Source organism: Neophocaena asiaeorientalis, unplaced genomic scaffold (assembly GCF_003031525.2).
Source record: "Neophocaena asiaeorientalis asiaeorientalis breed wild unplaced genomic scaffold, Neophocaena_asiaeorientalis_V1.1 scaffold45, whole genome shotgun sequence".
Lineage (NCBI taxonomy): Eukaryota > Metazoa > Chordata > Mammalia > Artiodactyla > Phocoenidae > Neophocaena > Neophocaena asiaeorientalis.
In genome coordinates, this window is record NW_020174642.1 from 7,517,996 (window position 1) to 7,531,347 (window position 13,352).

Here is a 13,352-nt window from a genome sequence, read left to right on the forward strand (position 1 = left end):
AGTCTGCGTAAAGAGGCTTCTGTGAGATATTACTGAAAATGAGGAAACACAAATTTTTTGGTTTCACTTTGAATAAACTGATTTTTATTCACACACACACACAAAAAAACTGAAGAACTCATAAAATAGAACCTTTCCAAATAATAAGAATCACCAATAGATCATCAACTTTCAGGTTTCATACAGAATTTTTGCACCAAAGTATATATTTTTCCATATTATAAAACCTGTCGTTATCTGTAGCTTTTGAACAATTTAACTCTATTACCTTAAAATATTCAAATAAAACAATACTCCCACCTAGTGGATAAAGAAAAACGTCTGACTTATTTCAGGTGTGAACAGTACCACCATAAAAAAGGAACAAAAACTACAATGAATTTAAAATAAGTTTATTCTGTTAACATCCTCAAAATACCTCCCTGAAAAAAAAGTAACCTACAAAACAGTGCACGCCGCTCCCCTTCTAGGAATGGATGGGTAATATACTCTACAAAACAATCTTTGGAATCATGTGTAAATGTTACTCTGAATCTCATTTGTTGTCATCAATTTCTTCAGTATCTCTGTGCTCTGGGGAATATTCTGGAAGGAGAGAAAAAAGGCGTTCATATAGTGAGGCTGAGCATTCAGTCAGGAGCAAGGCACACTCTCAAGGCAGAAGCAGAGAAGGGCACCAAACGTGACAGGCCCTGCCCCTCACCTCCTCGCTCGGCAGACACGACATTGAGCGTGTCCCCCCCCCCACCCGAAGCTCTACCGGGACCTCAGGTCTCCCGGGAGCTTAAAGCCCTCAGACGGACATGACACTCTGCTTGGCCCACCTGAGCTCATGCCCGTCTGCACCCCAATACCACGCTCCCCACCGCTCTCCTCAAACGCACCCTGAACTTGCCAACTTCGTGCTCACGCCGCCTCCCTCTGCACGTTCCTCCCCCCAGGACTCACCCACCCTTCCAGTCCAGCTGGAGGGCCACCCTCCCCGTGGGGCCTCTCCTCGGGTCAGCCTCGCCCCCATCCCCCTGCCCTGGCTGGCACCTGGCACAGCGGCCACCTGCGCCACCTCCAGGCTGTGGACCACCCAGCACCGTGGGGTCCACGCGGCAGGCGTGCAAGAGAATTCCATTTTGTTGACCAAATACCACTTTGAGAAGGACAGAAGAGATGACCTAAGCCAGGATGACTGTATCTGGTCATTAAGAAAACAGCACCCTTCAAAGAGCCACTTTAAAAAAGTTAATTAAACTTCCTCTCCAAAGAATATTTTTAAGACACTGGAAGCTGACTTAAACCCCACATGGCAGATGATTTGCAAGTCTGAGAATGAGTGCAGATGCTCCTGGAGCGTCTGTGCCCTGAGCACCAACTGCACCACGAGCAGAACCCGCCGGGCCCCCCTGCTGAAGCCCCAGCTCCTCTCTACTGTGCTCACCGCGGGGCTAACTGGCCGCACGGCAGTTCAGCTACAAAAGACGAAACAACTGGCCCACAGTCTGGGTCTCTCTGTTGACACAGGACTCTCTAAGTCACTTAAGTCTTGGCCCTCATGATGGTGTGCAGGGTGACGAGCAGACCTGGCGTCTTAAAACGGGGGATCGTGACAACTATGCACATCGACTTGACACAAAATACGGTGACAGAACTTAGGGGAAGTGTGAAACAGGAGAGGATAAAGCCAGATCGTGTACTACACTAGAAAATGGTAACACACCAGTTCACAAATCCTTCAGTGATTTGAAGGTGCAGAGTGGAGTCCACATTTCCCATGCTACTAAGAAAGTCCACCAGTGGACATGTGACGACAGGCCAAGAACAAACAGTGCAGAAAAGGTTTCACAAGGCAATAAGGAGGCTCAGGTCACACATATGCATCCCAGGCTTGGAAACTGATACCTCTCTTAATGAAGGAAGAAATTTTGGTGAAAAAGAAAAGGTGCAATGCTGAAAGAAGAGACAATCAACAAGCCTATACGTGTGTGTGTGTGTGCGCGCGCGCACGCACACATATGTATACGTATATATACATACACACACGTATGCTCACAGGTATGTACAACTTGGAAGACAAGAGCTTACGTACAACCCACAGAATCTGTTATTTGCACAGTACCGCCATAAATTTACATACATTTTAAATGCATTCAAGTATTTTGCAATAAAATCTTTCTAAATTTGTTATTCATTTCTCATGTTTCACTATGTCCTTTTTAATGTCCCTCTTTTATTTTTCGTTATTTTATCTTTTATGGCAAACTGCCTTTCAGACAATTAGTTATGTGATGAAAATTTCTGCAGTGAACATGCTTGCGGCCACAATGTCTGTGGCAAAGATGCTCCAGTGAAAGTGCCCAGAAGAGACACAAGGGCCATGGCCCCTGCTCTCAACGAAGTGGGAAGAGCCAATCGGTTAACTACAGATGCAAGCAGCACTATTAGTTACTATATCCTCGGAAGGAGATGCTAAATACAAAATAACTCAATTTGCCTGAAAGATTATCCATGACTCTAGCTCATCTGAAAGATATACTTGAATTATACTAAGCTACAGTTTCACTCTTACTAATTCAACAAATGGTTGAGGGCCTTCCACACATCATATTCAGGATGATCTGGGGACACCAAAAGGGAAAACGTTCCCACGGAGTTGACAATCTAACTAATTTATGAGAGCTATGAAATGAGATGACGACAACAGAACTTACAAGAAAAGCTGCCCTAATACTAATGGCCATTCTAGAATAAAACAAGGCTTCCAACTTGGAACAATGTTGTTATAATCTCTTCCCTTTAAGGAAGAAGTTCTTAAACCAGGAGTCCACGGACTTTCAGCTAATCTCTTAGGGAGAGGACTGGAGTTCCTAAACTACCTGAAATTACTGGCAAAACTTTTCTATACATGTTCCCATATGTATTTTTCTGGGAAAGGAGCCCACAGATATATCCAGACTGAGAACAGGGAACAGATTTATCTCATCTAGTCCCATGTAAAATTAAGTGAATAAACATGATGATAATTTGATCCATACTGTGCTCAAAAATGCCTTCTCAAAAATCACACCTTCCAAATTAATTAGTTACAGAAACTTCTTGAACAGTGAAAACATCTTTCCACACAAACATCTGGGATTTAAAGCACTGATCTATCCTGACAAAACATGAACAAAATATTCTCCAAGTTACAGAAGTATATCTAGAAGAATATGTGACGACCAAATTCAAACTGCCAGACCAGCAGTTCTCTCTTTACGCGGAGAAAAAAGGATCTCTACGTGCTGCTTAGGTTCCACACTGATACCATACATTTACGTTTGTTACTAAGTTCATTATAATAACTCAGCTATTAAGTCAATGAGATAAAACCTTACCTTAACCAAACCTTTCAAGCTTCTGGAAGAAAGTACAGGCTTAAAAGCTTCAGCTGTGATTAGGTCTAATTTCATCACATCAGTATAACATAAGTACAGAATTGCAGAGATTTTCCATACTTGACAATAACTCAGAACTATGAATATACAAGAAAAAAAATCACTTAAGTTTTCTGTTATATGATTTTGAAATTAAATACCTCTAACTCATAAAGGCTGCTTTTAAAAATAGTCATCTCTGTTGCCTCTTTTAATCAAAGCATTTACTGACATTTTGAACCAATTATAATGCACATTTTCTTTCAAAGCCAATTTATTTTCCTAAGTTATCTCTTGCTTTTACAATTATGTTTATTTTGCATTTTCTGAACATACTACTGAGACACATCTGGGTTAGCTAAGACACAAGATTAAAATTTTGCTGACTACACTCAAGTAAATTAAATAATAAATATACAATGCACAATGTAAAATATTTAGCCATTTATTCTAGTAAATTTAACACTGAAAGTTAAAAACATTTTATTTATTAACAAATAACACTGAATTATCTATTATAACATATTAGCCACTAAAAAGTGACCATCATAATTTGATATGATGTTAGGAATAAAAAATAAACTATTGAAGCAACTCCCAAAATTCAATATCTGAAGCTCCTATTCTGACAATTAAAACGTACTTTACCAGCTTCTCATACACCAACGACTTACATCTAACACTGGCTTGCATGATGAGTTATCAAAGACCAAAAAGAAACGGCAACTCGGAAGCTAACGGTTAAGAACTCTGAGCTGCTCTCATACAGCTGTGTGTCTGGAAAGTTTCAAGACACAAACCAGACGGAATATACCAGCAACTAGAGCAGTCAGTGAGGACAAACAGCAATACAGTGGCATCGATCATCATTAACGAACGGCCTCAAAAAGATCCCTACTAGTCCAACTCATAACTGCGAGTAAAGCAATGACAAGGTAGAATGTGAATGCTATGTACTGTACCACCACCTGCTGCAGGGAGGCCAGGCACGATATTTGGCTGTTCCAGCAGTGAGCAGCAAGGAGGCTCTCTGGCATTCTGTGTTTTGAGGGCTTTCAGGAAAGGAGTATGAAGACTGCTGGTAGACTCTGAAGTTTTATAGTCAGTAACATGTCGACATGTAAGAATAGTTACTTGCATATTCTTCCTTGGACAAGAGCCAAAAACCTAACACAAAATTGATTTCAAATTAAAAAATATATATATATATAATTTTGTGACAGAACAGAAACATCCCTCCAGTTGTTTATCTACACCATTCATATATATATACTCACATACACACACACACACCTTGCAGGGGTGGAACTGTCCATGGAAAAACAAAACCCATGCTTTGCTGTGCCCTCACCTGGGTCTGATCTTAATTCTGTCACTTTCTAGTTGGGTAACCTTCTCCAAGTTACCTTCCTCACCTGTGAACTAAGGACTACTTACTTACCTGAGGGAGGTGTGATCTGGATTAAATGAAGTCAGGAACAAAGGAGGCAGAGCAGCTAACAGCCAGGGATGCCATGGCAGGTAAGGCAGTCACTCAACTATGGGCCCTCTCCCGCCCTCCACAGATGCCTGCAAATTATTCTTTCTGGTTTGTTCCAGTTTGTTCTGGTTCTAAGATGACTACTTGCAATCAGTGTTGAGAACAGTGTTACACTGAATAGAAGTGAATGGGAGTGACACCCATTCTTTACTGGATAAAGTGACGTGATCAAGATCTCTTCTAACACAGGTATCTCTAAGAACGCTCCACTTAGACTACTGTTGTATCAGCAACAGGAAGTGATCCTTTCACTAATATAATAGGTTCAAGAACACTGTATTAAGGATGTTTCTAAGAACATCACTTGCAAGTTGCACTCATAAGTGTTTCATCAGTGCAAATCATTCTTAAATTCGCTTTTAAATTTATTTCAATTGTAGACTAAGTTTCAATCGCTCAAGACCTCAATGTCCACCTAAGTTGGTATTTCATGGATTTCCAGGGACCCTTCCAGCTTTTAAAATCTTTGGTGATGTAAGAAAAAAAAAAAAGCAGCTATCTTTTAAGGAAAAAAAGAGTAGATTTTAGGTCATTGCACCTTGTTTGAAAATATTTTATGAAGAGAGCAAAACGGCTATTTCAAATAGCAAGGGAACTGAAGACTTTATATTATGTGCCGTGATTTATAAGGCGACTTTAATTGTAGTGTAGCTTTATAAATAAACACAAAACTTAGCACCACATACATTTGTCAGCAGATACGTCCCATTTAAGGGCTATAACGTTACTCACAAGGCCTGATTTATCATCCTCCCTGAAATACTTATCATCTGAAGTCACAATACTTGACACCTGTTGGACTGTGTGTGATTATGAGGGTGACGTGAACCCAACAGCAGAGGGATCCGAAGAGTATCCCCAGGGGGAAAAATACTGATTAAAAAATTCTGTTTTGGAAATGCATAATTCTACATTTTTTCAAGTCTGAGAGAGAAAAGCTGTTTCATAGTACAAAAATAATAAAACGCCCTACATAAATTGACAATACAAATTAATATGGCAGTTTCCTACCCTTCTGAGATCTGTTGAAAGCTATGGACCCTCTCTCTAGAAAATACACAGAGGTACACAGCATAAAATCATATATACAACCATAAGATTCACAGATCTTATTAGAAAATTCCTCATTTAATAAAATGCATTGAATAACTTTTAATAAATGTTTCTAAGTATCCCAATGGGGTTTAAAGCAGGTGTACATCAAATTTTTTATTTCTGATGAAGTTAATTGTAATACCTACATAAAAATATGCCTAAGATTTAAGTTGCAATGTTGAAAAGACGTATATAAAAGGGCTATTTCATTTAAAAATAACCTGCAACTACCAACTGGACTTCCCTGGTGGCGCAATGGTTAAGAATCTGCCTGCCAGTGCAGGAGGCACGGGTTCGAGCCCTGGTCCAGGAAGATCCCACCTGCTGCGGAGCAACTAAGCCCGTGCGCCACAACTACTGAGCCTGCGCTCTAGAGCCCACGTACCACAACTACTGAGCCCGTGCGCCACAACTACTGAGCCTGCACTCTAGAGCCCATGAGCCATAACTACTGAAGTCCGTGCGCCTAGAGCCCGTGCTCCGCAACAGGAGGAGCTACCGCAATGAGAATCCCGCGCACCACAACGAAGAGCAGCCCCCGCTCACTGCAACTAGAGAAAGCCTGCACAGCAACAAAGACCCAACGCAGCCAAAAATAAGTAAATGAATAATTAAAAAATAATAATAACCTGCAACTACCAAAATTAATGATTATTCTCTAAAATTTCTAGCTGAGTTAATTTCTTCACTGAAAAATTTGTTTTAGTGGACACATACCATGTGCTCAATTTTCCCACAAAATGAAGCCTCAACTGATCCATTCTAATGCTACGAAAAATGGATGAAACCCCGGTGTGAGTGTCACCTGAGCACCAACCCCAGGAACCCAGTTTCTCACCTCCCGTCCCTGAGCTTCCAGGCAGCACTGTCAGCACGGCCCGTTTTCACCCGTGGCTGCAACCCTGCTCTGTTTCATGGGGTAACTTGTTCCAACTATGTCTTATGTTTTTATGACCAACGATCTTTAGCACATTGCTGATCACATCTGCCAAATGAGTTCTTCTATTCTTTATATTCTGTAACAAACTCCTACTATATTTCTAAGGGAAAAAGCAAATACTTACCCCGCTTCAACATCTGACTACATAGGTTTAAGTGTAAAGAAACTGAACCTTGATGAAGGAGCAACCCCAGAATCTCTCTTACCTTTTCCAGCCACTGATACTGCTGATCTTCAGCAACGTAGCAACTACATTGACAGAGCACAACCTGAAAATCAAACCCCGAGTTTTCTGTCAGGTCACATAAATGTTACACACACCCCACACTGTCATCGTATACCTATCATGTGAATCCCAACATAACCTCTGGATAACACTTGTTTTGCTTAATCTGCTACTGCCTTACTTATTTTTCTTTAAAATTTAAGAATCAAGCCACTACTGGCAATTAGTATCAGAGAAAAGTACACATTGACAGAGCAACTGTGATGGCTGGCACAGGAGATTCTAAAGATACTATCAGTACGTACTACTGGAGTCCTCTTTATAAAACAGAGACGACACCAGGCCTGCTGCCCGTCCGGGGGTGGGTGATGCCACACACTGTGAAGATCAAACTCAAAAAGCGTTATAAAAACATTAAGTGCCATCAGGACAGCAGCCCAGCAGCATCTCAGCCCAGCGGCACCCTAGGACACTGCTGATGCCTGGAAGGCAATATTATTCTAGACACCATGTCCAGACCATGTGCTTGAAGTGAAAACATGCAATGCACAATGCTGGAAAAGGATGACATTCCGGATTATTAATGCTTGTGGAATGATAGCATCCATAAAAGTCAACTTTGTCTTCTATTGAAATATCGCCAGAAACACTAACACTTAATGACACAAGTGGGAAAAAATGAAACACAAGGACTTCCCTGGTGATCCGGCAGTTAAGACTCCGCACTTCCACTTCGGGGGCACGGGTTCGATCCCTGGTTGGGCGGAACTAAGATCTCGCATGCAGTGTGGTGTGGCCAAAAAAAAAAAAAGTGAAGCAGCAGCACAAGAGGGAAAAAGAGGGCCCAGGGACAGGGGGAAGAGAAAGACTAGATATGGAATTAGCTACACACAAAGATTCTAGATAGTCAAGAGACACCCAACCAATCAATGGTATAACTAAATGCAGTAACAAATTTCTACCGCTTGACCTCCATGATGTATTCTAGAGTGAAAACTTCCCACTAAGGATCAGATAAAGAACATGCTTTGGGACTTCCCTGGCAGTCCAGTGGTTAAGACTTCGCCTTCCAACGCAGAGAGTACAGGTTCGACCCCTGGTCAGGGAGCTAAGATCCCACATGCCTCGGGACCAAAAAACCGAAACATAAACCAGAAGCAATGTTGTAACAAATTCAACAAAGACTTTAAAAATGGTCCACATCAAAAAATCTTAAAAAAAAAATGCTTAGTTTCCTTATTACTTATTTCCTATAAATACTGGATGTTTACAAAAATCCTTATGTAAACTTTAATAACTTTGGATAACATATTACAAAAACAAACTGTAAGTATTACAAAATCAAATTTTATAGTTTTCAAGGCTAACATTATAGTATTATGGAATTACTGACTTCTTGCATTGTCTGAATCCCTGCCCCTGGCCTCTGTTCAAGCACTCAACAGCTGTGGAACGGCACTCTGTCAGACAAGCAGGTGGTGAGACAGACATCACCTGCCCGGCCACCTCACCTGCCTGACCTGTCTCCCAAACCGCCCAGGACACTCCTTCCTCTCAATGAACCCAAGGATAGGGTTAGGACAAACGGTTCCAATGAAATCACTAGGCATCAGCTACAGAGTTATCTTTCATAACTTAAAAAATCGGGATGAATTAGGAATTCGCTGGCAGTCCAGTGGTTAAGACTCTGCACTTCCACTGCAGGGTGCACGGGTTTGATCCCTGGTTGGGGAACTAAGATTCCGAAAGACGAGGGGAGCGGCCAAAAGAAAAAAAAAAAAAAAAATGAGGATGAATCAGGTGAGGATGAAAGCTTAAGGTCAACAGAATTGTATTTAGAATGCACGAAGCATCCACCTGCTCAACGTTAACTGAGTCCCTAGGCTGTGCTCAGCATTGGCTGAGTACCGGGTGGGTATACGGCGACAAAGCAGAACTCCCTGCTTCCACAGCGAGTACGCATTTTCCCATGTTCACCTTTGCCACCTTAAATCATTCTTTGAATGTGGGCAAAGTTTAAATATCTAATGTTTCTGGTTTGTTTCTAAAAAAATTTATTTCAGAATTTCCTCAGAAGTTTACCAACACACCACGTTAACATTTATATAAACAAAAAAGTGACGTTGTTGACCAAGTATGCTTCAATGAAAAAAGGCTTTTTAATTAAAATTTTTTTTAATTTGTTTTTAATTTTAAAAATAAAAAAACAAGAACCAGACAAAAAAGTGGTTACCAACACTGCCTACAGGCAGAATTCCTCAGCCCAAAAGGAGACATAAAGGAACATGAAATTTAAAGGAACACTACATAAATGATGCCTAAGGAACCCCACTTAAACATACAAGCCAGGCCCCACATACCGAGGGATTCGATTTTAGGTGATAAAACACACAAAAAGCCTCTGTGGGGGACAGGTGTGTAGTGTCCACTGTCCTACACCATTCATTCCAGAGTTTAGCACAACCAACTTCTTCCCAGACTCCTGAATTCATGATGAATGATGACAAAAATGCTGTGAAAAACAATTCGCATAAGTTAGTGTTTGGATCCGCAAGTTGCATTTTCTATTCAATAAAAAAGATATTCAGGTTACTTGAGAATCTTAGAGCTGAAAGAGCCATTGAGACCATCAACCTTATGCACACCATCGTCTTGCAGAAAAACACGCTGAGGCCTCAAGAAGTTAAAGGCCACACCCTGAGTACAGGTGGTACTGGAGCCGGGAATCGAGAAGACAGGTTTGCTGACAGACTTTACCAGGCACACACTGTAACACCCTTGTGGAAAATTTCAGGCCAGGAGAACTTCATGTAAATGAGTCAGCAGTTATTTACCACGTACTCCTCTACAAGCACTAGGGGTACCTTACAGGGCAAGGAATCTGCACTGGGGTTCCCCAAGGCTCTCCTCCATGCCTGTGAACCCCCTAAAACGATACAGGTGTGTGTGCGTTGTTCTAGCTGCACTCTGCACCGTTCTGGCTTTAACCTATCAAATGAATTCATATATGTGAAGATCTTAGAAACCAAGTACTGAAAAATGTAGCAATTATTATTGTCATTTTTAGAGTGCTCCATATGTCTTTAAAGGAGTTGGTTAACTCAAAAGGGGGCCGTGTTACACATGCCACCGCTGCCCTCCCAGTCTGGCCACGACAGGCCCAGAAGCCTAAGAAAACCTGTATACTAGAACTGTGTTTCCTTGACTTCATAAGTTCCCAAAGCCAAGAATATTTCCTCTAAATCTCATTTTTCAAGCTTATCAAAAAGACTGCCGCAATAGAATTCACTCAGATACAAAGTTACTCTGCTACGACTTTTTCTAAAAAAGTAACAACTGTGTTTCCTTGACTTCGTAAGTTCCCAGAGCCAAGAATATTTCCTCTAAATCTCATTTTTCAAGCTTATCAAAAAGACTGCCGCATGAGCAGGGATAGAATTCACTCAGATACAAAGTTACTCTGCTACGACTTTTTCTAAAAAAGTAACAGACATTAGAAATCTTTTATGGTGGAAATAAATAAGTAACTTCAGCTTTTGCTCTTTCAACAAAATGTGTAGTCTAATGCACTTGCACTTACCTACTGCATTGTTTCCTATAGCAATTATAAACTTGGAGCAAGGATATTTTTCTAGCAGAGAAACTTCCAAAGTTGTTTTTGCTTGTCTTCGAAGGAGCCGCACCTCCCTAACACAAGAAACGAAAGACGAAACGAAAGCAATTTAAATGTAATCAGTACTATACTATGACAAAAAGGCTACTATAAGTATGATTTTGTATTAAGTAAAATGCAAACTTTAATTCTATAAAAAACATAATTATAATCCTAAGGAGACAATGGATTCAGGCGACGGTAACTAACAGGTAAAACCCTTTGCTGCAAAGTTCCTGAACTGTACAAGAGGGATCAAGCTGTCCAGCTGACCCACTGATCAATCCATCTTAGAACCCCTAAAAGTGGGACAACTGGGCACAGTGTGCAGTAAGAAACTGCAAATACCACCTCTGAGGCATCCGTGCCAGCAAAATACTGACCAAGCCTCTTAGAAGGAGCTTCCCTTTACAGGAGATGCAGGTGATGGACACACATCTGCATAAATGACACCAAGAGGAAGCAATCAGGCAAATCCAGAGCATGGGACAGCCTGCAGGACAATCAGTCTCTCAGCCAGGGTGAAAAAGGAGGGGGACTGCTCCAAACGAAAGGAAGCACAAAAGAAGAAACATCTAAATGTAAGGTGCGAGCCTGGCCAGGATTCTGATTTCCAGAAGCCCACTGTAAAATGTCACGTCTGAGACAACTGCATAAATCTGACCACGGACTGGCTATTAAACAGTATCCAAAAAGTATTATTAATTGTTAAGGAGGATGACAGCATGCGTAAGACAATGCCTATATCGTTGAGACGCATTCGGAAAACTGTAGCGGTGAAAGGCCACGGTGACTGGGACCCACCTAGGGGGTGGAGGAAGATAAAATAAATGTGGCAAAATCTTCATAACTGTTGAACTTACGTGACTGTATGGGCTTAAAGTGTCATTTTACTATTTTCTCCAGTGTCTGTGTGTTTGGAAATAATCCATTTTTTAAAAAGACATATCCATCTGCTACTGACACGTAATACTAACTGAGGCGTGCGCCGGCGAAGAAAGTTCTAAAAGACCTGTCTTATGTCCATAAACCAAAGACACGACAAACCTGGGGCGGGAAGACAGCCCTGCAGCGCTGGAAAACCTAACAAGCCCGCAGGAAACCACTCGCATCAAAGCTAAAGGATGCCTTTAAAGACGCGAGGATCCGACGGCTCCACGGAGCCTGCAGCAAGCCCCACGAGCCGCCTCCACCCGGCGCCCCCGGAACTGTCTGGACCCCCTGTGCCCCTCGAGGACCGGTGCCGAGCGCGGAGCAGCCGCGACCCCTGCGCCTGCGCGTCTGCTCCTGCGCCCGCCAGGACAGGTCTGCGACGTCGCGCCCAAGACCTCACCTCTTCCGCGCCAGTTGCTGCCGGACCTCCCCGTCTTCGGGCGTCTCCCTCCTCCCCTCCTCTTCCTCCTCCTCCTCGTCCTCCGTCCCGGCTCGGCACGGCGCCCTCACCACCTCCCCGAAGAACGTGGCTGCCATAACCGCCCTCACACTCTCCCGGCCGAACTGCGGCTCCACAGCACGACGCACGCGCCCCGCGCAAGCGCCCCTGAGCACCACCACACACCGCCCCCCCACGGGGGCGGGGTGGGGGGGCGTGGCACCACCCCCGCGCATGCGCCCCGGTCCTTGCGGCGGCGCAAGCCCGGAGCGTTTATTCTTCAGCCGCCTGAGCTCGGCTGGGCCACCGAGAGATCGGATGACTGCAGGCTAGAGAGGCGAGAAACGAGAGGCGAGCCAGGGGGCGGGGTCTCCCGTCCGGCAGGTAACTGGCAGAGGAGGGGCTCGGCCGCCCCAGCCCCAGTTTGTAGCGCTCCGGGAAGAGGGCAGCCAGGTTACCTTTCCTTCGTTAAATCCGTTTCCGTTTTCTTCTCCGTTAGGAGTGACTGGGTGAGCTTTGGTTTATTAAGCACCCGGCTTCAAACTGCGACCGACCCAGGTAGGTGCCAGCCCGGCGCGTCCTAGGGACAGTGGACAGAGGAGGGCAGGAAGAAATACAGTGCTTCGCGGTGTTGTAAAAATGAGCCTTTACTCTGGCAATAGGAAGTCACATTTCAAAAGCTGATGCTTGTCAAGCTGATCCAAAAGACTTAATGAGAATGCAAAAATAGTTGCTTCTTTTTTAAGACTTGGCCATTTCTAATACAAAGTTTGTTTTCGTTTTAAATAGCCTTTCATTAATAAGCAAAGTACGTAATTTTTGAATTGGTTCTCATCTTTCAAATTTAATCGAGACAAAGTTAACGGAGCACTAATCCAAGCAGGAGAGAAAAGGGACACTATACCATAGTTTAAATGAAAATACCCAGTATTGCAACGGAAAAAAAAAAAAAGTCCATTCACCTAGATTTAGTTGTGCTGAAACTAGAGGGCATTGCTTACATTCTGAAACCCTATCAATAGATAGTAACAAAGTTAAGTGCTAATTTGGGGTCGGGGGAGCCTCTTGAGATTAAAGAAAAAATCTCAGAAATCTGTTGCTAGAAACATCTTGTTTAAAGACG

The 13,352-nt window shown here is 42.8% G+C and overlaps 1 protein-coding gene across 3 annotated transcripts; it reads right to left on the minus strand.

The window, feature by feature from the left end:
* Nucleotides 1–371: 371 nt before the first annotated feature.
* PSMG1 (proteasome assembly chaperone 1) lies at nucleotides 372–12,384 on the minus strand. 3 transcript variants are annotated; one of them, XM_024758344.1, is made up of 7 exons: nucleotides 12,191–12,384; nucleotides 10,786–10,892; nucleotides 9,566–9,717; nucleotides 7,186–7,248; nucleotides 4,373–4,571; nucleotides 3,366–3,502; nucleotides 372–585 (listed from the first exon to the last, which is right to left on the minus strand). In XM_024758344.1, the coding sequence occupies exons 1-7, from the start codon at nucleotides 12,325–12,327 to the stop codon at nucleotides 511–513; spliced, it is 870 nt and encodes a 289-aa protein (XP_024614112.1). In that variant the 5' UTR covers nucleotides 12,328–12,384; the 3' UTR covers nucleotides 372–510. The 3 variants fall into 3 exon arrangements, with proteins under 3 accessions (XP_024614112.1, XP_024614111.1, XP_024614110.1); XM_024758343.1 differs by having other exon boundaries at nucleotides 377–585; nucleotides 4,370–4,571; nucleotides 12,191–12,368; XM_024758342.1 differs by having other exon boundaries at nucleotides 377–585; nucleotides 4,367–4,571; nucleotides 12,191–12,368.
* Between the last annotated feature and the right edge of the window lie 968 nt (nucleotides 12,385–13,352).